Raw genomic sequence first — 20,171 nt, forward strand, 5'->3', positions numbered from 1 at the left:
AATTGTATTTTTTGTTGGATCTCTCTGTGAGGGCAGAGCACAAGCAGGAGCTGCCCTGAATCCCTCATTCCCACTAAGAATGTGATTTTCTCTCCCCAGGAAACTCCACAGAAGCCCCATGCGAGTGGTGCCTATTGTTTCCATGAGCAGAGCCTCCTCTCAGTAAGTCCCTGGGTTTTTTCTTGCCTGTTGATTTTCCCAGATCTCTCCTGCGCTCTCCCAGTTAATGCAGAAATCCCTGGGACTCTCCAGCTTGCTGCATCACCAGTCTAGCAGAGCACAAGTAAAGGGTCTGAGGGTTTTAGTCTTCAGTGAGCAGTGACATCCTTAGGAAATGATCTTGCCTGGTTCTGGCTGGAGGTTAAAGGGATTTTCTCTTGTGTTTCCCTCGTGCATGTTTGGGTTGTGTCACTGTCAGGTTTGTGCCACCTTTGGCTGATTACTTTGTGTACAGATTACTCACAGACACTTTGTGCCCTCAGAACAGCAATGGATAATTCATTCATCATGCTGTCCTTTTGAAAATGCTCTCTATAAAGTTAGAATATCATGAATTAAGCTCCAAAATTTATAGGACATATGAAAAAAGTATTTGTGCTGATTAGTTTTTTGCCTTTTCCCTTTGTGAGAAGAAGCTTTCAAATCCAAACCACTTGTTGCTCACTTATACTAGGAATTTATTCTTTAGTAAAGTTTTTCTTTATAGCACATACATAAAACCAATAATGATTAAGCACTTTTTATTCAGGATATACACAGAAGTGTCAGACAAAACTGTAATTTGTGGTAGATGTGTATTTTATATTTAAACAGTTTTTAATAATCCTCTGCTTAAAATAAACTCCAATTCTCAGATATTTTGTATTAGATAATGAGCATGGTTTGTTCTGTATTAGGCTGAGTATATTTTGCTTTATATGCATTTATAATTACACTCTTCTTTGTTCTGTGTTGCACATGACTATTGACAAAATAATAGACTGTGTTCACTTTTTTGTTCCACTGTATTAATGTGAGAAGCTGAGTTCTGCCCCAACACACAAAGTTTCATGTCACTGAAAAAATTAGACACACAGTCCTTGCTAGGAAAAAAAAAAAAAGAGTTTTGCATTTATTCTCCTACACTGAACACCATCTTCCTCCTAATGTCTTTGAAATAAGATTTCATTATTTCAAAAAGACTGCCTGGCTTACTGGATGAAAAAAAAAAAAAGCCTGTTCATCTTGAGGATAGATTTAAATCAATTCTGTAGTGCTCAGCATGCTTGTTGCTTTTAGCTTTTCCTCTGTCACGAACAGTATTTTCTAGCACAGAATAACCTTACAGCCCTTAGCAGAATTTGATGCAATTGACAGCTTTTGTTAGAAAAATTCTGGTAAGAAATTGCACGAAGGAGGTTGGGGTTTCCAGCCCAGGGGAGACAGCAGTCCCTGAGATAATCACAGCATGTTTGGAGGAAGCTCACATTAATTTGGCTGTGAACACAGTGCCTCAGTAGCTATAAATTCTGCTTCCAGGAAAAAGATATTCATTTCCCCTCAACGAACTAAAGCAGAGGTTTGGGGAGCTGCAAGAAGAGAGAAGGAGAAAACGCTCGTTTGGAACCTGAGGAAGGTTTAACGCTCCCAAACCCGCTCGTGCATCATGCGCTGATTATTTTCCCGGTGCCCATAGGGCAGCAGCAGGACTCTCCATCAGCTGAGGGGTCCCTGTGTCAGCAGGCTCAGCCCCAGCCCCGGGTGTTGCCTGGAAACAGCTCTGGATGGGAGCTGGCTCCTGGCAGCTCCATCTGCCTGGGCAGGATGCCCTCCTCACTCCTGGGGCACGGGGCACAGCTACCGCACCGCTGGAACGCTCTGTCCCCTTCCCTGCCCGGAAAAAGGCATTGCAAACCACAAATTCCACCCCAGCACACAGGTGTTAGGGTGTTGGAATTGCATGTGTTCAAATGAATATCTGCTCCCTCTCAAAATCTCTTGTAATAATGGAATTTTGTATTCCTTGGGTTGAATTTCATTTCAGTTCCCAGCTATAGTTGATTTGTAGTTGTTTTCCTGTTTCGTTTTGATAGAGAAATATGTTGAGGTAAGTCTAGTTTGAACTAGAGAAATCCTCGATTTTAAAATTCAGTTTCCCAGCCTATGGATTTGGGTGCTTGACCTTCTGTTAATGGTGCAGTGATGCCTCCAGTACTCCAGCAAAGCTGCAGTGCATTGAGCAAACCAGTAAACAAAGCAATACAAGACAGCTCCAGAAAACCACTGAAAATAAACATGACAGGCAGGGGAGATAGAATTGTTCCAAATATACAGTGGGAAATCAAGGACAAATAGTGACTGGCAGGGGGTCTGGAGCAGAAAAAAGAAAAGAAATCAGAAGTGTTTTGGTGCTTGGCAGAAAGTTTCTACAATTCTTGCCCATTCTGTTGTTTTCTTTTTTCTTCTTCTTCAGGTTGTGCATGCAGCAACAGCTGTTCCATAATTTGATAAACATACTGTAATTAAGTGATCTTGTTTATTAGTAACACCTTTCCCTGACTAAGAGATTTTAAAGTGGCAGAGAAAGGATGAGCCAGGGGTGCTGCTTCATATTAATTTGACAGCTTCATCCTTTGGAAGCTCTGCCATGGTTATCCATGTTTTAAACCCTGCTGGATGTAAAAATATTTATATTAAAAGGCTTTTGCTCTCCAGTCTTACCTTGCAGAGGCGCCTGCAGGAAGGGCTTATAAAGCCAGGGAAAAAAAAAAGACATTTAAACCCCTTTTCTCTAATTTTAGAGTGAGCTGTGTTTTCCTTGGAATTGTAAACACACAGAACATAATAAAAGAGAAATAGCTGTAATTGCATTGAAAAATATTAGAGGGCATTATGAGTCCTTTTTTCCCCCTCATTAAACACATAGTGAAAAATTGTTAAAACAATAAATCTATTTTCCAAAACATCATAGCATGCCATGGAGGATTAGTGTGACTAGGGATTTCTACCTGAGAGATGTGAAAAAAAAATTGTGAAAGAGACCTATTATAAAATACCACAATTCTCTTAGAAAGAAACCAATATTATCTCTTTATCCTAAAAAATATAGAAAAAAATTAATGATGGCATTCTTTTTTATCCATCTCTCTCTATTCTGATGCAGTCTGAATGAGAGTATTAGTCTAGAGAGTTGAATATTTTTTCAATTGCAGCACTTTGAATTACTGATATGTGCAAATTACAGTAAAAAAGGGATGAAGAATGGTAGTTAGACAACATAAATGATGCAGTAAGTTCTGCTCCATTACTTTATCTCAGCTAGGATGGGGAACTGTTTAGTTGTTAGGATGTGCTCCACTGTCATGTTATTCATTGTTGTTTTGCAATATCTTCAGATATCTTCAACAGTTATTGTAGGAATTCATTAAGGGCCAGGAGCAGCGAGGCATTTCCCCACTCCTAATGATGAGCAGAGAATATTCTCATGGATGTTTTGCTTCAGAAAAAGCTTAACTAGGGTAGCTGAGCCTGACCTGTGCTGGATTTATCTTTTTTTTTCCTTTTCCTAGTGCTGCTGTGAGGTAATTCAGTGTTAGGTGGCTGTTTGTAATATTGCTTTTCCATTAGTTAGATATGTTTCACTAGATATGTGCTTTCCTGTTTAGGGAGTGAAATATACTTTTGTTTAATTGGGTGGGCTTGGGGTATTTAAAATCTGCATTTTCCAAGGTTTCATTTACCAGAGGGGAAGAAAATGTTGTGGGATTTTTTCCTTGCTGTCATTAATGTGAAGTTTTTATGAGTAAAATCACCATTTTTTTGGATGAAGGAGCAGTTATGTGGGAGCAGGTTTATAGGAGTCACTGTTAAACCACTGCTATAATTTCTCATTTCCTGAATGGTAAAAGGGCTACAAACCAGAGTATCAGCGGTCTGCCTGTGATTTACAGGTGATTCTGCTGCTCAGCTCACTGAAACCATGATCTTCTTACAGAAATAAAGGAGCTGTCCTTGTTTAGATTGTGCTTTATCACTGCTGCAGGTGATTTCTGTATTTATTGGGGCAGCTCAAGTTACTCTCTCAAAGCAGATTCAGGAGCATAAGGGCCACTGAAATTGAATAGGGCATCTTGAAAAGAAGAGGCAGACTCCTAACACAAGGGGGGTTTTTAAATATCACTGTAGATTATCACAAATTACAACTCTGTAACTAAAATTAGCATTGTAAATTCCCTTGGTTGTACACAAATGTACATGGAAAGAAACATTGCGACAATTTCCTAATTTCTCCTTCTTCCCTTTTAACAATTCAGTCCCTATTTCTTTCTGATGGATTCTTTTCTAAATTTTCCATCTTTCCAAGAGGTGTTTTGAGTTAACCAAGTAAAAGCCTTAGGGGATAAATACAGCCTGGCCTGAGCCTGTGTATTTATAGTTCATGGCAGCTTCTTTTCTGAACATCACAAAGACATTTTCTTACTCAGGCTTTATGAAAATTTCCACATGCATGTAAACACCCAAAATAATTTCACTGGCAATTGTTTGCACTCTGGATGTTCTCCAGATTGCAGCTTTAAGAGGGTTTTGATCAAGTTCATTTCCACAGCTCCGTGGCATTTAAGAGCTATCAAGCCCCAATATTCCTGTGAGATTAGTATGTGCTATTATCTCTTCATTACAGAAGGAGAAGCCAGAAAATTGAGCAGCCTGAGTGATGTGCCAGGAGAAGGAGTGTAGCAGAGCTAGGATTTGAATTCATGTTTCTCAAATCCCAAATCATTGCCTACATTCTTGGGCCATCTTTCCTCTGCTCTGCCTCTAATCCAGTAACTTTTATTCTTAATGATTTTTTCATTTGACAGTGAAAAAGACCTTATAGTTTCATGCTCCTTCCTGCCTCATAAAATTGAAATTTTTCCTTAAGAAAATCCTGCAGTTATTAAATGTGTATGGAAAGTGTGTGATATGCAAAGTGCTTTCAGCACAGGGCAGAGCTAATTGAAATATGACATTCCTGGTGATGATCTGGGCCATGCCAGGGGTGTCCCCATCCTTTAATGAAGATATAAACTCGATCCCCTTTTCTTTGAAGAGCTTACAGACTTCTGAAAGTTTTTTTTTTTTTGGTTATGCAGGGTGGAGATGCAGCCACAGCAGACACTTGAGTACTCAGTACAGGAAATTTTAAACCTGGCCGGGCTGCTCTGGGTTTTGGGGTGTGCTGCTGGAAAAAAAACCACTGAGTGTGGGCACTCAGGGGTCACAGTGAGGTCTCTCAGTGCTGTGGTCAGTGGGGAATCCCTGTCCCTGCACACAGAGCCCATCTAATGCCCTAGAAATATCTCTTTATCCTGATCTGAGCATCCCTGGGCACCACCTGGTCCTCTCCCAGTGGGGGAACGTCTTTACTGCTCATGGAAATGAACAGGAGCATTGGATTGCAGGAATTTAGAGGTGAGGGAAATTTCATTTCTTTTTTGTCCCCCCATTACATTTGAGGTTAGTTACTAAATCACAAGTCTGTGTTGTGGTGTAATTCCTGTGTAGCACAAGCACAACCAATAGACAGCAGCTTTTGTGGGAATTTTTATTTGTCCTGCAAGATGTGTTAGAAATCATATAACTGATAAGTCTTTAAATTTTGGATATGAGGTGGCAGTTGGAAAATGCATCTCCAGGGAGGAAGGAGAGCTCTGGGGAGTAAGAAAAATCTGTTGATATAAAATGAAAATTTTATCCTCATGCTGCATCGTTTGAGAAACTGAAATAGGTGAAACAACATGAGTTTGTCAAAGTGGATTTGTATCTGGCAGCATTTACTTTTCCTTCAGGAGGTTTTAATATCAGATACTGAGATTACCTCCTGGAACTGCTCTGACTGTGGGCCTTCCTAGGAGCTCACTGCACTGTGGACCATTCTAGAACTTACCACTGGCGTTCAGCAGTGTGGGATTTCCTACCAAGGAGTTAAGCCTTTATCTTTTATACTATTGAAATATGCTTCCACCTGTTAATGCATTAAGGAGAGCAGCTTGTCTGTGACCAAAACCCATTGCAGACTAATCAGGGCAAGTTTGGGCGGGTGGGTCCAAAAGCAGAGTCCTTGGCTCTGTGTGCAGAGCGAGTGTGGTGGTGTTCACAGGGGTCCCAGGATGAGGGCAGAGATGAGGATCTGACTCCATGTTTCAGAAGGCTGAACTATTATTTTATGATATATGTTATATTAAAAGAAAATGATATATTAAAACGATACTAAAATAATAGAAAGGATTTCATCAGAAGACTAGAAAGGAAAAGAATGAAATGATACTAAAATCTTATGATTGACCAGAGAATCTGAGCCAGCTGACTGTGATTGGCCATTAATTAGAAACAATCAACATGGACCAATCAAAGATGCACCTGGTTGCATTCCACAGCAGCAGATAATTATTGTTTTTCCTTTCCTTTGAGGCTTACCAGCTTCTCAGGAGAAAAAAATCCTAGCAAAAGGATTTTTAAAATATAAAATATGTCTGTGACAGAGGGAGGGCTGTGTGTGCTCCTAAATCCTAAATTCTTGTGCAGCCCCAGCTCAGTGGTTGAGGAGGGAGAATGAGGAAAAAGAAGAGAGAAAAATAATAAAGACAATCCTGATGCAAGCACTGCTGAGCCACAGCCTGGCAATAGCAATAACACCCTTATCAGCACTGCTTTAGTCAAAAAATCCAAAATACAGCACCGCATGGGCAGTATCTGCATTTCTGTGATGAAAATTAACCCTGCCACACCTATAATATTCCTGGTTTTCTTTACTGTGAAGTTTGTGCTTTCCTCATCTGCACCCCAGAGGAACTTTCATGAGCACACCTAGAAAAGAGAAGAGAAGCACTGGCAGAGTGGTTTTGTTTGTTGGAGAGTTTGTTTTTGTGGTGTTTTTTTCCCTTATCTTGAAGGATAGTTTACACAGCTAAATGACACAGTTATAAAAAATATATATATATATTGGGCCTACACTGAGAAAAAAATTGATCTGAAATCCTTCACAAATTATGTTTTTATCAAGACCAAGATGTTGTGTGCTATTGATTTTTAGATCCACACAGCCTACAAGTAATAGAAGTTGCAGAGACAAAATAATTTAAGATGGTTTTCTGTCTTTTGTGTAAGCCAGGTTAGGATATTGAAGAACAAATCAATTTCTTTGCCACTCAGATTCCTTGAAACCCAAAAGTAAATTTCAGCATGAGTTATGGTTCCCAAATATTTGTATTTTCTGGTTCCAAGTTTTTTCCTGCAGGCAATAGGCCTGGTTTTGTCTGACAAGCTTTTTTGCACCTTGGTCACTATTAGTGCAACAGGGAGCTGTAAATAAAAGCATACAGGAGGCAGGAGCACCATGGATGAAACCTAGCAGCAAAAATACGAAATAGAATCGTGCAAAAATCTTGTGTAAATAGCAAAATATGCAGAGGATTCAATCCAAAGTAGGGGGGAAATGATGAAATGGCAGAAGTCCATCTCTGGGACTGGGCTCCGCTGCCCTGTGTGCCCTGATCACACTTTGAGGGATCAATTCTACTGAAAGTGTTGGATGATCTGACAATGGGAGCTGGATGGATCAGGGCAGAATCAGCTTCAGGGAGGTGCCTTTGTCATTGAGGGCAGGAATTCTGAATACTTGAATCATTTGGCTTCAAATAACACTCACCTGGAGAAATAAAACATTGATGGGAGCTAAGAAAACAATAAACCCACTACAACTAATGAAAGCAGGTAGTACACAAGTGATTTTATGGCAGCTCAGTACAAGTTCTTGTGACTGACTCAGGAATGTTTGTTTAAGGAATGTGTTCAGGAGGATATTTAGATTTAAAAGCTACAGGTATGCTCAGAACAGCACACTCTGTATTGGACAAGTTGTGGATAAAGAAATGACTTGTTTAGACCTGATGTTTAACTACACAGGAAACCTGCATTTGCATAACTTGATGAATAACATTAGAGTTGGCTTTTCTTCAGCTTTGTTGGGTACCAGAGGGAGAGAGTAGGAGCATTCTGCAGAGAGTACTTTTAAAGCAGCTCTGAAGCTCACTTGTTGAAATGCTGAAAATATTTTGTACCAACTGATGTGCAGTTAAATGGAATAGGCTGATCCTCAGTAGGTTCAGGGGTATTTGTATCATCATCTAGTTTTCCCTGAAAGAGTCTTTGATGTAATAGGAGACAACTTTTTCATGATTCATAATCTTAAAGAAAATGGCCCATATTTAAAATAACTGTGGCTCTGTCTCCAGATGTCAATAAATTATTTCTTCCAGAACACTATTCCCAAATGCAGATCCTTGTAAACATCCCCCTCACTACTGCTCCTTCCTGGTATCCAAACTCTGCCTCTGGTTTCTTGGGAGACCTTTTTAGTGTTCAAAGTGGGGAAATTATCCCAAGCACTATTTTGCTGCACTCTGGAGACTTCTTCACTGTTCCACACACACTCCTCTTCCTCTTCTTTCTGTTCCATCCCACTCCTCCCCCTTGTGCGATGTTTCTCCTGCTTCCCTCAGATGTGGGAATGAAGTCCTGCCTGGATTCATGCTGCATTCCAGGGGGAGATTTTGTGCCTTCCTTTATGGGCTCTCTGGGTTCAGTGCTAAAGGAACAGAGGGGAGAAAAACAACGTCATTCTTTCATTGCTAATAGTGCAGGATGGAAGGAATAAAAGCCCTAAAATGTATGAAAAGACCATATGAGAGTATTCTAACCTGAAAATAAGCCCAATTCCAAAATTCCAAGGACTAATGTTCTCTGCAGCAAAGCTGGGAAGGTTCTCATAAAAAGATCTGTTCTTTAGGGAGGGGGATTATCTGCTTAAACTGCAATATCAATGGAAGCACTGCAGGAGGGTTGGACTGGAAGGCAAAACCCACTTGGTGACCCAGTTATTCAAGAAATCACAAAGAGTGGAATCAAGATCTCCCAGCCCTGTGGCAGATAGAGCCATTGCTGATAAAAGGACAGATAGCAGATACGGGTTATGCTGAGGAAAGAGGAGAGGGATTCACCGGGAGGACAAGGAGGGCAGGGGGAAATGCAGCCAGAGCCAGAGGAGAGCAGCAGCCTCAGACACACTTGGGCAATGGGGGCTGGAGATTGGGATCTCTATCTCAGCACAGAGACAAGTGATAGGGAGATTTTAGGGGCACATCCATGAACCAGGGGGCTCAAGTGTAGTGAATCCACTGGATCTGCCAGAATTCCACTGGAATGAATTTGTTTTTTATTAATTTGTAATTTTTATTGATTTTTTGATTTTTTAATTGACTTTTTAATTTTTTTTTTCAAAAAATTAGTTTTGTTTTACAGTGAAGGGGATTGATGGAGGGAAGTGCATGGGAATCTACAGTGTTCACTTTGTAAAAGGGACAAAATAATATTTCTGTTGAGATAGGATTGTTCCAAGCAGGCAGAACTGAAAGTGCAGAAAGCTGAAGGATTAAGTGCCAGAATAAAATTCACTTGGAGAATTTGATAATAGATGGAAATCTTTCCTTGATGAGGGCGTGCATGGCTTATTATTGCTCAGAAGGGTTTTTTGGGAAACATCAGATGGAGTTCTCAGCAGCATTAGTTCCATGCTTGACAGCTGTCAGAAAAAGCAAATTGAATATTTAGCAACTTTGAGAGAAGGCCTTGCACACAGAAAATACAGCCCTGTTTCTGCTGGAGCTGGTTTCACATGTGCTGCTGAGCACAAATTTTGGTTTCCATGCAGAGATGTGGTCCAGGGAAGGTGGAGGAATGATCAGAGGGGAGGAGGACCTGCTGTGCAGGGCAGGCAGTGAATTCATACCTGGTACAGCCTTTCCCTTGGGAAATGAGGGACGGAGGAGTGAAATGGAGAAAGGATAGATTGGAATCATTATTGATATTGATTTGAATATTGATGTTCTAGTGACGTGATTCATAAGACAGGGATTATGGAGTCAGACTGATGAAAAGCGTGGCTCTTTCTGTGCTATTCAACAGCTTTTCCACTGGTTCAGATGCAAAAAATAAATGCAAGTTAAGAATAATTATCTAAATAAATGTATGGTATTTCCTACAGAAAAAAATGCAGGATATCCCTCCTGGCAGATTACTGTGGGGACACTGGTGCTTGTATTCTTTCAGGAACATCTAAAGGTGATTGTTGTAGGACAGGGGATTTAGCTGACACAATCCAGTTAAACCAGCTCCTCTGATGTGTGGCATTAGAAATGTATTTATGGATCTGGTGTGTGGCTCTCGGTTATGGTTTTTTTGTGTACAAAAATTGTGTATCTAGAAATACATAATGGGAAATTTAAAGACAGGAATCAGCATTTATGTTATTCACTGGCTTTAAAAAATGTATTTGTTGAATTATGATGAAAGAATACTATTTAAATCTTTTAAAGTGGCAGTAGTTTTCTTGAAAGCCATTTTCTATTGAATTGATTCCAATCACATAATTTTAGATTCCAAAATGTTTTATTGATCTGCTTAGGGAGAAAATCAGTCCTTGGCTTTCAGGTAAACCTCATCTCAGGGCCCTGTAATGTGGGATGCAGTTGCACTCAGCTTTGATACTTAGCTACCCAATCCTCCTTTTTTTGAAGGCAAATGCCTTCAAACCAAGTGTTTGAAGTGCCCCCAGGAGCAAACATGGGACGTTTTGTAGGTCCCCTTCTGTGTTCCTGCAGCCTCTGAGGATAGTTTCATGATTTCATAAGTCCAAGACTGGGAAAACCATTAAAATTCATTATTGTCAGACAACCCTTTCAGTTATTTTAATGTGTGTTTTTAATGGTCTTGTAATTTAAGTGTTTTCTCAGCCAAAGATCAAGGAGTGGTCAGTTTGGTGTCTGTGTGGGGATGAGATTTTCTTTTTAATCTTCAGCCTTAATCAACCTTTTGTGTGTTCTTCTACCCAGAGTAGTTGTGACCTAGAGTGGACTGACACTGTTTTATGGACATAATTAATATAATTATGTGATCAATAATAAATATCATTAGTATAAGAATATGGTACAGGCCACAGTATTTATTTGCTGCTATTTTCCAGCATTCCTAAGTTCAGCTGAACACAGAAAAGGCGATTTTTCTTTCTTTTTTGGAGTAAATTTGGGTTTTTATATAATGGAGAAACACTGGAGAAAAACCCCATTTACATAAGAATTCAGGAGCAAATGAAACAAAGCTAACTGCATCCTCATTATTCTATTTGAATGCAGCCAACTCTGCCATTTGGTGGAAGGCCTTATTAATGACTCCTAAATGAGCAGACTTGGGATGGTGATATTATCTGTGATGCATTATTGAATCAACAGAAATAAACCTGCTGTCATTAGCCTAATTATTTAGATATGCTGGAAGATAATGACTATTTTAAGTGCAAATAAGCTGCAGTTAGCAAGCAACTAACCAAATAAATAAGTGAGGTGGGATAGCGAGGGAGTGACTCATGGGAACAGGGAGGGAAAGGGGAGAAATGCGAGGAATTATTGCAGAAAAACACTCAGGACGACATTTCTCAGTGTGGCAGGGAGGGCAAAGTGCTGCTCCCTGAGATGGAGGGATGGAGGGATTGATGGATGGATGGAAGGGATGGGTGGAGGATGGAGAGATTGGGGATGGATGTGGATGGATGGAGGGATGTGGATTGGTGGATGGAGGGATGCTGGATGGATGGATGGATGGATGGATGGATGGATGGATGGATGGATGGATGGATGGATGGAGGGATGCTGGATGGATGGATGGATGGATGGATGGATGGACACATAGATGGATGAGGGATGGATGGATGGATGAGTGGAGGGAAGTAGGGATGATGGATGGATGGATGTGGATGGGGGACAGGGATGAATGAGGGATGGATAGATAGATAGATGGATGATGGATGGATGTGGATGGGGGAGGGATGGATAAATGGATGTGAGGGGGGGATGGATGAGGGAGGGATGGATAGATAGATATATAGAGAGAGGTGATATTGGATGGATGAATGGATAGATAGATAAGGAATATCTATCTATTAGATAGAAAGAAAGACAGAGGTGACGATGGATGGATGGATGGATGGATAGATAGATAGATAGATAGATAGATAGATAGATGTGATATTTTAATTGGATTTTAGGGTTTTTTTTTTTATTTTACCTCTCCTGCTTTGCCAGAACATGTGTCTGAAGTGAACTCTGAGCCTGTGCTAGATGAGCTCTGCCAGTGGCTCTTGGTGCATCTGGGAGTGCTGAAATTGCCCACAGATGGGCTGGCTTGGCTCAGCAGCACCAGCTCACTGAGGTTGGGCTGCTCTGCTGCCCTTCAGTGGAAAATCAGGGCCCATAAGGTAAAATAACTCTTCTTGTTATGAGTTAGTGGGGGAGGAAAAAAAAAAGAGAGAGAAGGAAACTAAATTAACTTCCTTAAAAAATACTTGTCAAATGAAGTTGAATAACAGCTAATTTGAATGTCAAGTTTTCTCATTAATACCTTGATTAAAATAATTTCCTTTTTATAGCCAAAGTACTTGCATAAATATAGAAAATATAATAATGTAGAAGTTATATTTAAAACCTTTTTTCTGAGGTTTGGTGTGTTTGTAAGTAAGTCTGTCTGCAAGAAGAAAATAAGGGTTACAGGCATCTCCTCATATTTGTGTGCAAGAATCTGTCTTCATGCATAATTTTTCCCTAATTAGCTCCTAAAATAAGGTAAACCAGTTGTTTTGTGTGTTGTTTTGGGTTATTGTTGAGGTTTTTCCTCAATATCAATGTAAAACTGGTGAAAACAGTTCCATCTGATTGCAGGAAGCCTGTACTATATAACAGAAGAGGAAATTTAGAATTAAATTTTCTTTTAGTGTCTGTGACTTCACAGTTTGCTGATAAATCCCCTTTTCTCTTTCATTATGAATTGTGGAACTTTTGATATCTGCAAGACTTTATGCAATTTCATCCTGCTTCTATTCTAAGTGGTTGCAGCCTGGAAGATCCTCTGAACACGGGGTGAAGGGGAGTCCTTTGCCCTGAGTGTTCAAAAAGAGACAAAAAAGAGCCCCAGAAGCCAAACAGAAGCAAAGCTTCCTGCACTTTGACTGAAGGTTTCTCCTCATTGGCATAACTCTCATGTTAATGCTCAGTTCAGAATCTCCTGCGTTTATCACTCAGCAGAATATATCCTCTATTATATTTATTAGAATTAATCTATTTATTATAGTTCATTCTCTATTATATTTATCCTCTATTAGATGTATGTGGTGGGAGTACATCTACTTTCCCATACTTCTTTTTGGGTTATTATGGAAACTCAGGGCACTGGGAATATTTCTCTCTCTGCTCTGGGGTGCCCTGACCCCCAGGGCAGCACTGACTTAGACTTTTATTCATAGAAAAAGTTTCTTAGACTTCAAGATAGACTGGAATCCACAAAAATGTGAAATAGATTATAGAGAGTAGTGCAGGTGCTTCACTTGGTGAGAAATTTAAGTTTTAGGATTTTTAGTATGTTGTAGATAGGTGTCAGTTCTTAATTGGATAGTTTAGTCTTAAAAGACCTTGTACCAAGAAATTGTTGGCCATTTTGTGCCTTTTAATGAAAAGCTGTGAACTCACAGCAGTGAGACAGTTTTACTGGTAAGAAATAATAAACACCTGAGTCCAAACATGAAATACCATCTTAAGTAGCTTCCATCCAGACCCAGAGAAGCCAATAGCTTATTACCTAAGGATTTTTTAAGCTGAATTTTCTGCTGTAGTGATATCAGAGAGGAATTAAAATGCCAATAATATCAGGAGTTTCTCAGGTCTAGTGTTAACAATTCAATGGTGTTAAACATACTGAGATAGATGTGGTGATTTGTACTTCATTTCTCATTTCAGTGGCTTTGCATTGCTCATGCTTTGGCATGAAAGGTAATTTAAATGGTATTTCACTTGAGAGAGTTGCATGTGTCTTGATACCAAAGTAGTTTCCTTTCTGGAAAAGTTTAACCTACAACCAAATTGTAATGCTCAAAATATACAAAAGAGAAAGCACTGCACAGAGTCCTTATGAAACCATTCTGAAGTTGATGAATGTTTCATGGAGTTTATTTACAATATGTATAATAGGATTTTGCATAATTCAGAAGCATGCTATTTGATCTTGCAGCATTTATTGAACTAAGAGTTTTTATAAAATGCATAAACAAATATATCAAACCAATGGTGGAAGTACTCCAGGGTAAAGTACATCAGCTGTCTGAGAACTCTCTCTAAAGTGCCACTCGAGATTGTCAGTGTGCAAATGCCCTGTACACAATGAGCCTTTAAAACACATTTTCATATTTAAAGTGATTCTTCTGTCCTTTAGTACAAAAAATATTTTATTTAGTACAAATGATATTTTTGGAGTCATAATGATTGGAGCTAGTAGGGCATAAATAGGCAGCACACAAAGATTTATGCAGGTCCTCAGTAAATCCTGGTTCTTGGGGGGGTTATTCTTGAAGATCTACAGTTTGAAGATGGAGTCTTTTAGGAGTCACTCACACTTCCCTTGCATGGGAAGTGTGGGATGTCAGAGCCTTCATCCAGACAGAGACACACTGATTTTCCCTGGAGTTTTCAGTACTTTTGTGATATCATTTTCTTGATATCATTTTTCTTATCCTTGGTCTTGGTGTGCCAGGTTCTGTTAGGGGTGTTATTCATGTGGAGGGAGCCTGCAACAAACCCAGCTGCAAAGGCAGTGGGCTAAGCTTGTGATAACTGAAACGTGTCTGGAGACAGATTTTTTCCTTCCCAGGTTTTTCCTTTTTATTTAATTTCAGATTTTTCTTTGTTTAGTTAATGACATGTAATCATTGCAGCAGCCTGTGAAACAAGCACTGTAACATCTGCATGTTATTCACAAGCCATTGCTGTTGTGTGTAGAAGAGAAAAATATCTCCCACTGCCTTCTCCCAGCTCCCAGTCTGGACTGGAGACTGACAGGACAGAAAGCAACCTTAGAAAAACTGATAATTGCTAATGGGATGTTAGATTCAAACTTGAATCAATTTGCCAATCTCAGCTCTTTGGCTGCTGCTGCTGCTTTTAAAAGTTTTGGAGGTCTGATTTCTGTGTGGGGTGTTCTTTGCCTGCCAAGCTTTCCCAAATGTCACAGGTTTATTGCACATCCCATCCAATCTCCTTGGCTCATCCGGTGTTTTTGTCAGGGAATATCTCTGTAGTGCTGTGGGCATGAAGCAAGCAAAACCAAAAAGAAAAATGTGTTGTTTTTGTCATTTGGAAGATATTTAAGAATTTCTTTGCCTGGAAGAGGAGCAGCAGAATTAACAATTAGTCAGCTTTCTTCTTGCTATGTAGAATTCTGTAATATGACATCTCCAAGTATCATCATTCTGTGATGATATGGGGACAGTGAAAAATTATTCTCATTCTATAGCCTCCAAACCTATGTTTTGTTGTTTATTAACCTTTAAAGGCCTCTGATTCAGCAGCAGTATAGAGGCTTGCATGTAAAACCAGAGGAGGGGCGCCAGCACAGATCCCAAAATCTTCCAATGGTGCAGTTACAGACCTCCCTCTGTGCCTGTCCAGTGCTCCTGGGAGGGTGCTGAGAAACCCTCACTCACAGGGGTTTGTAAGGAAGGATAGGATTGGAATGTAAACTTTGGTTGTGTTTCTAGAATCATGATTTATAGAAATTATAGAGTCACAGAAGTGTTTGGGTTGGAAGAGACCGTGGTGGTGTTTGCAGGGGTCCCAGGATGAAGGAAGAGATGAGGATCTGACTCCATGTTTCAGAAGGCTTGATTTATTATTTTATGATATATATTACATTAAAACTATACTAAAAGATAGAAGAAAGGATTTCATCAGCAGGCTAGCTAAGAATAGGAAAAGAATGATAACAAAGGCTTGTGACTGACCGAGACAGTCTGGACAGCTGGACTGTGATTGGCCATTAATTAGAAACAACCACATGAGACCAATCACAGATGCACCTGTTGCATTCCACAGCAGCAGATAATCAATGTTTCCATTTTGTTCCTGAGGCCTCTCAGCTTCTCAGGAGAAAAAATCCTAAGGAAAGGATTTTTCAAAAAATATCATGGCTACAGAAGAGACTATAAGAGCTCCTGCCCCTGCCATGGCAGGGACACCTCCCACTGTCCCAGTGTGACCTGGCCTTGGGCTCTGCCAGGGATGCAGGGGCAGCCACAGCTGCTCTGGGCACCCTGTGCCAGGGCTGACCATCCTCACAGCGTGGGATGGTGTCTTCTGTAAAACTAATAAAAAAATACAGCTGAGGATGGTGGACTTAAGGAGAGACCACAAATGTAGTGAAAAATATCAGTGATTGTTGGGGAAGATGAAACAGGAAAGCCTTATAAATATGATTGTCTGGCAAAAGATTTTGAGAATATAGAAACTATAAGCAAGACTGAAATGAAGGCAAGCTTTGAGATACCTCAGTTACTGAACAACTGGAAAACAATGGTGTGGCTGGCTGAAGGTGATCCCCTTTTGATGGAACAACACCCTCTGCTTCCAGACAGCTCCAAGGGTCAGAGCAGACCCTGCCAGCTTGGCAGAAGGGGCCCAAAGAGGAGTTTTTAGGGTTTAAAATGTAACAGAGTATGGTAATATAATGATTCTTATAGGCTGTATGTAAATGCTGTAGGATTTTTTTATTGTACTAGATTGGTTAGTGAGAATGAGAGTATTCAGCACAGAAGAAGATTTATGGTATTGTAATGGGAACTTCACTCTCTTACCTGTTAGCTCTATTAGCTGTGTTTAGCAGCTCCCAGCAGGGCCCTGCCCCCAGGCCCTGTGCAATAAACCACAAGTTCCTTGACCTGGCTGAAGAGATCTCCCACCCTCCTACCCCTGTCACTCCTACAAGTGATATTACTGAAAAAGGAAAAGAAAACCTGTCTGTTAGCATGTGAAAAGAGCCAGCAGTGTGCCGTTCTGGCAGAGGAGCTGAGGGGTAGCTGGGCTGCTGGCACATGGAGTGGGCCCTGCTGTCTGCTCAGCCCTGGGGAGGCCACGCTGGAGTTTTGGGGCCACTCTGGGCTCCCCAGGACAGGGCTGATATGGCTCTGTTCAGCCTGAGAGGCTCAGGGGATCCTGCTCAGTGTCCCTGAGTACCTGGGGCAGGGTGCCAGGGCCTTTCAGCAGTGCCTGGTGACAGAGCAGGGCACGAGGGGCACCCACTGGCACTGGGGGCTCCCCCTGCTCAGGAGGCATTGCCCACTGTGATTTGGCTGGGCAATGAGAGCTGGGTACCTGGGCACCTTCTGGGCTCCTGGGGCTGTGCCAAAGCTGGCTGGGCACTGTCCTGGGCAGCTCTGGGTGTCCCTGCTTGGTGTCCAGAGCTCCTGTCCATCCTCAGCAGCCTCAGGGTTAATTATACAACAGTGTTAGAGGCTTGTGTAACTCCTTCAGGCCTCAGCTTCCTCCTGCAGCATCATTAAACACTTCAGCAGAGAAGCAGGAAGGGAAAAGGAGAGCAGAGAATATCACTTTACAGGGAGTAGTGATTGACATAATTAAATTAGCTAAGTGTCATGCCCTTGCAGTTCTATCAGCCACTGCCCAGTGTGATCTCCAACCATTTCAGGCTTCTTCATGTTGATACATGGAGACAACATCTGTGCCACAACAGTTAGGGAATTTTGTCTTTTCCTTGTGTGAAGGATGAACTTGGATTTTAAATGAGCAGAAAATAACCTAAACCAGACAACAAATGCACGGCAAACCTCCTAACAGCAAACATCATTTAGTGCCAGGGAGAGGCTTTCTCTGTTGGAGATCTTAAAAAAAAAATAATAAATTAGCCCTATTCTGTCAAGAACAGCAGAAATAAAATTTGAACCTGTATTGGAGCGATGGAATGGAGCAGTGAAATCTCAAGGTGCCCTTATTTAAACACTTGTCTAAAGACAAGGTTTAGGATTCTCTTAGAAATTTGCATTGTCAGCTGAATGCATTGAAAAGATAACATTTCCATGCAGAGCTGAGCAGGGCATGGAGTATTTTAAAACAGAATAACCTTATCTAAAAAAAACCAACCAACCTCAAACAAAAAATCCCCACAACCCAAAACAATGTGATCACTGTAGCCCAGTGTACCCAAACTGATTTGTTCTTTGCTTTTCCCTCTTTCTACCCACACTCCTTGGCAGTAACACTTCTCTGAAAAAGAATTTTCACTCTGCTGCTTTCCTTGCTGTGCTAATCACCTGTATCTGAAAATACATCTTCAAAATTGTTTTACTCTGACAGGTCAGCAGATAAAAGCTGGATACCAGGGGGTAAATGCACTCACTAATAGACTTTCTTTCTGTAACCTAAGCAATATTCCAGAAAAAAAACTTGGGTCATCATTGGTGTTAGGTTTGAAAATATCACTGGAAAATGAAGTCCTGTACTTTGTTGCTGGAGATGAGATTTTTTTATTTTTTTTTAGTCTTAGGTTCTGGTTTTCCTGTCTCTCAGTTAATTTATGTGATAATTACCACCACAGCTGACTGACCAAAATCTTTAATGATAAAACTATAGGAGCCCAGACCCCATGGTGGGAGTGAGCTATTAGTGCCTCTATGTGTGAGACACACAGAGTGCTTTTCCTTCTCAGAGTTCCCTTCAGCACAGTGCAAATTGCAGTGTCACAAAGCACTGCCTGTTCCTCCATCCCAGCTCTGGCTGGGGTTTTGTGCTAGGGGTAGCATTTCCATCCTGCTGGTCCCACAGTTTCTGCAGTACAGAAATACAGGTTTTGTTATGGGGCTCTTTTCAGGTTTATATGAAAATATGTCTTCATTCTGTTTTGAAGTTTTTTACACATTAGTATAAAATTACTGCAAGTATTTCTCAGCTATGTAGGCACCAATCTAACCTTACCACTTCAGTTTGCAAGAGAATTGCAGTGTCACAAAGCACTGTCTGCTCCTCCATCCCAGCTCTGGCTGGGGTTTTGTGCCATTTCCATCCTATCCCACAGTTTCTGCAGTATCACACCCATTTTGGAGGACAGAAATTGCAAACAGAGTTGCTCTGCTGCAGGAACCTCTCCGAACTGGCTGGGCAGTGCCAGCTCTGGAAGGTGCTGAGTTATGCAGAAAAGGCAGGGTTGGCCATATTTCCATCTTTTTCACACTTAATGGTTTATGGTCCAACAGTTCTGTGCTATATATTATCTGTAAAAAGTGATTTCCCGGGTTGAACTTAAGAAATGCTGAATTATTGATGCATTTTAAGCATGCATTAATGGCTTGGATGTGAATTTCTGTATTTAACATAACCACCAATAATCTGGGCCTGCTTAGGGAAGAGTGTGGTCAATTATTTTTCCCATTATCTAATGTTTGTTTCAGTAAAAACATGATTTATAGTCATCTGATTTATTGAAATATGAGGGTTTTTTGGCAATTTTAGTACTGTGGAACAGAATGTGTTTATTAATTGCCATGACCTAAGGATGACTTGAATCAAAATGTTGTCCTTGCTAATGGCTGAATGCCTGCACACCAAAAAAAAAACCCCTAAAACAGATCTTTGAAATTATTGAGCCATTGGTTGTTTCAGAGCAGTAATATCATAGCTTCAACAAAAAACAATCTTCATTCTGGAGCCTGGATATAGAACATCCAGAATCTCCCAGTATGTTCTACTGGAGCCTAAATAATAGTTTTGGAGTATAGTTAATAGTTTAAATTCCTGGAGTAGGCATGAATATAAAAATAATATTGCTTTTACTGTTGGCTGGATCAGGCAGCTTCTCTGACTGGAAATGAATTGGATTTTGTAGAGATTTGTTTGCAAAAAAGACCAAACAAATGTGGTGTGGTGAACTGGGCAGCTGTGGGACCAACATTTAGGAGGAGAGGAGAGCACTGGAAAGGGCAGCCCTGCTGCATGGTTAATTCTCTTTATCCAAGACGCTGCCTTGGGGTCCCACACAGCATTAGGGAACTCAGGAAAGAGCTGCTGCAGCCTCCTTCCACTCAGCAGCCTTCTCTGGTTAAAAAAAAAAAAAATTACCCTGAAATCTCGATTTTACACTGCCTGTCAGGGGCTAGGAAATTGATTGGCAATGCTGACATCAACTTAAGTTTGCTTCTAAAAATCAACAATCTATTTGCAGCAGCCAGAGCACGATAGGCAAGGTTTCAAAAGCAGAGTGCCAGAAGGATT

The 20,171-nt window shown here is 40.6% G+C and overlaps 1 protein-coding gene across 2 annotated transcripts in view; it reads left to right on the top strand.

The window, feature by feature from the left end:
* The window catches only part of RBFOX1 (RNA binding fox-1 homolog 1), a 1,162,152-nt gene that overhangs the window by 494,581 nt on the left and 647,400 nt on the right, over window positions 1-20,171 (top strand). For both annotated transcript variants that reach the window (XM_058816205.1, XM_058816194.1), the window contains one exon: window positions 100-162. In XM_058816205.1, the coding sequence (XP_058672188.1) occupies window positions 100-162 (63 nt within the window). The remainder of the gene's footprint in view (window positions 1-99; window positions 163-20,171) is intronic.

Source organism: Ammospiza caudacuta, chromosome 17 (genome assembly GCF_027887145.1).
Source record: "Ammospiza caudacuta isolate bAmmCau1 chromosome 17, bAmmCau1.pri, whole genome shotgun sequence".
Classification (NCBI taxonomy): Eukaryota; Metazoa; Chordata; class Aves; order Passeriformes; family Passerellidae; genus Ammospiza; species Ammospiza caudacuta.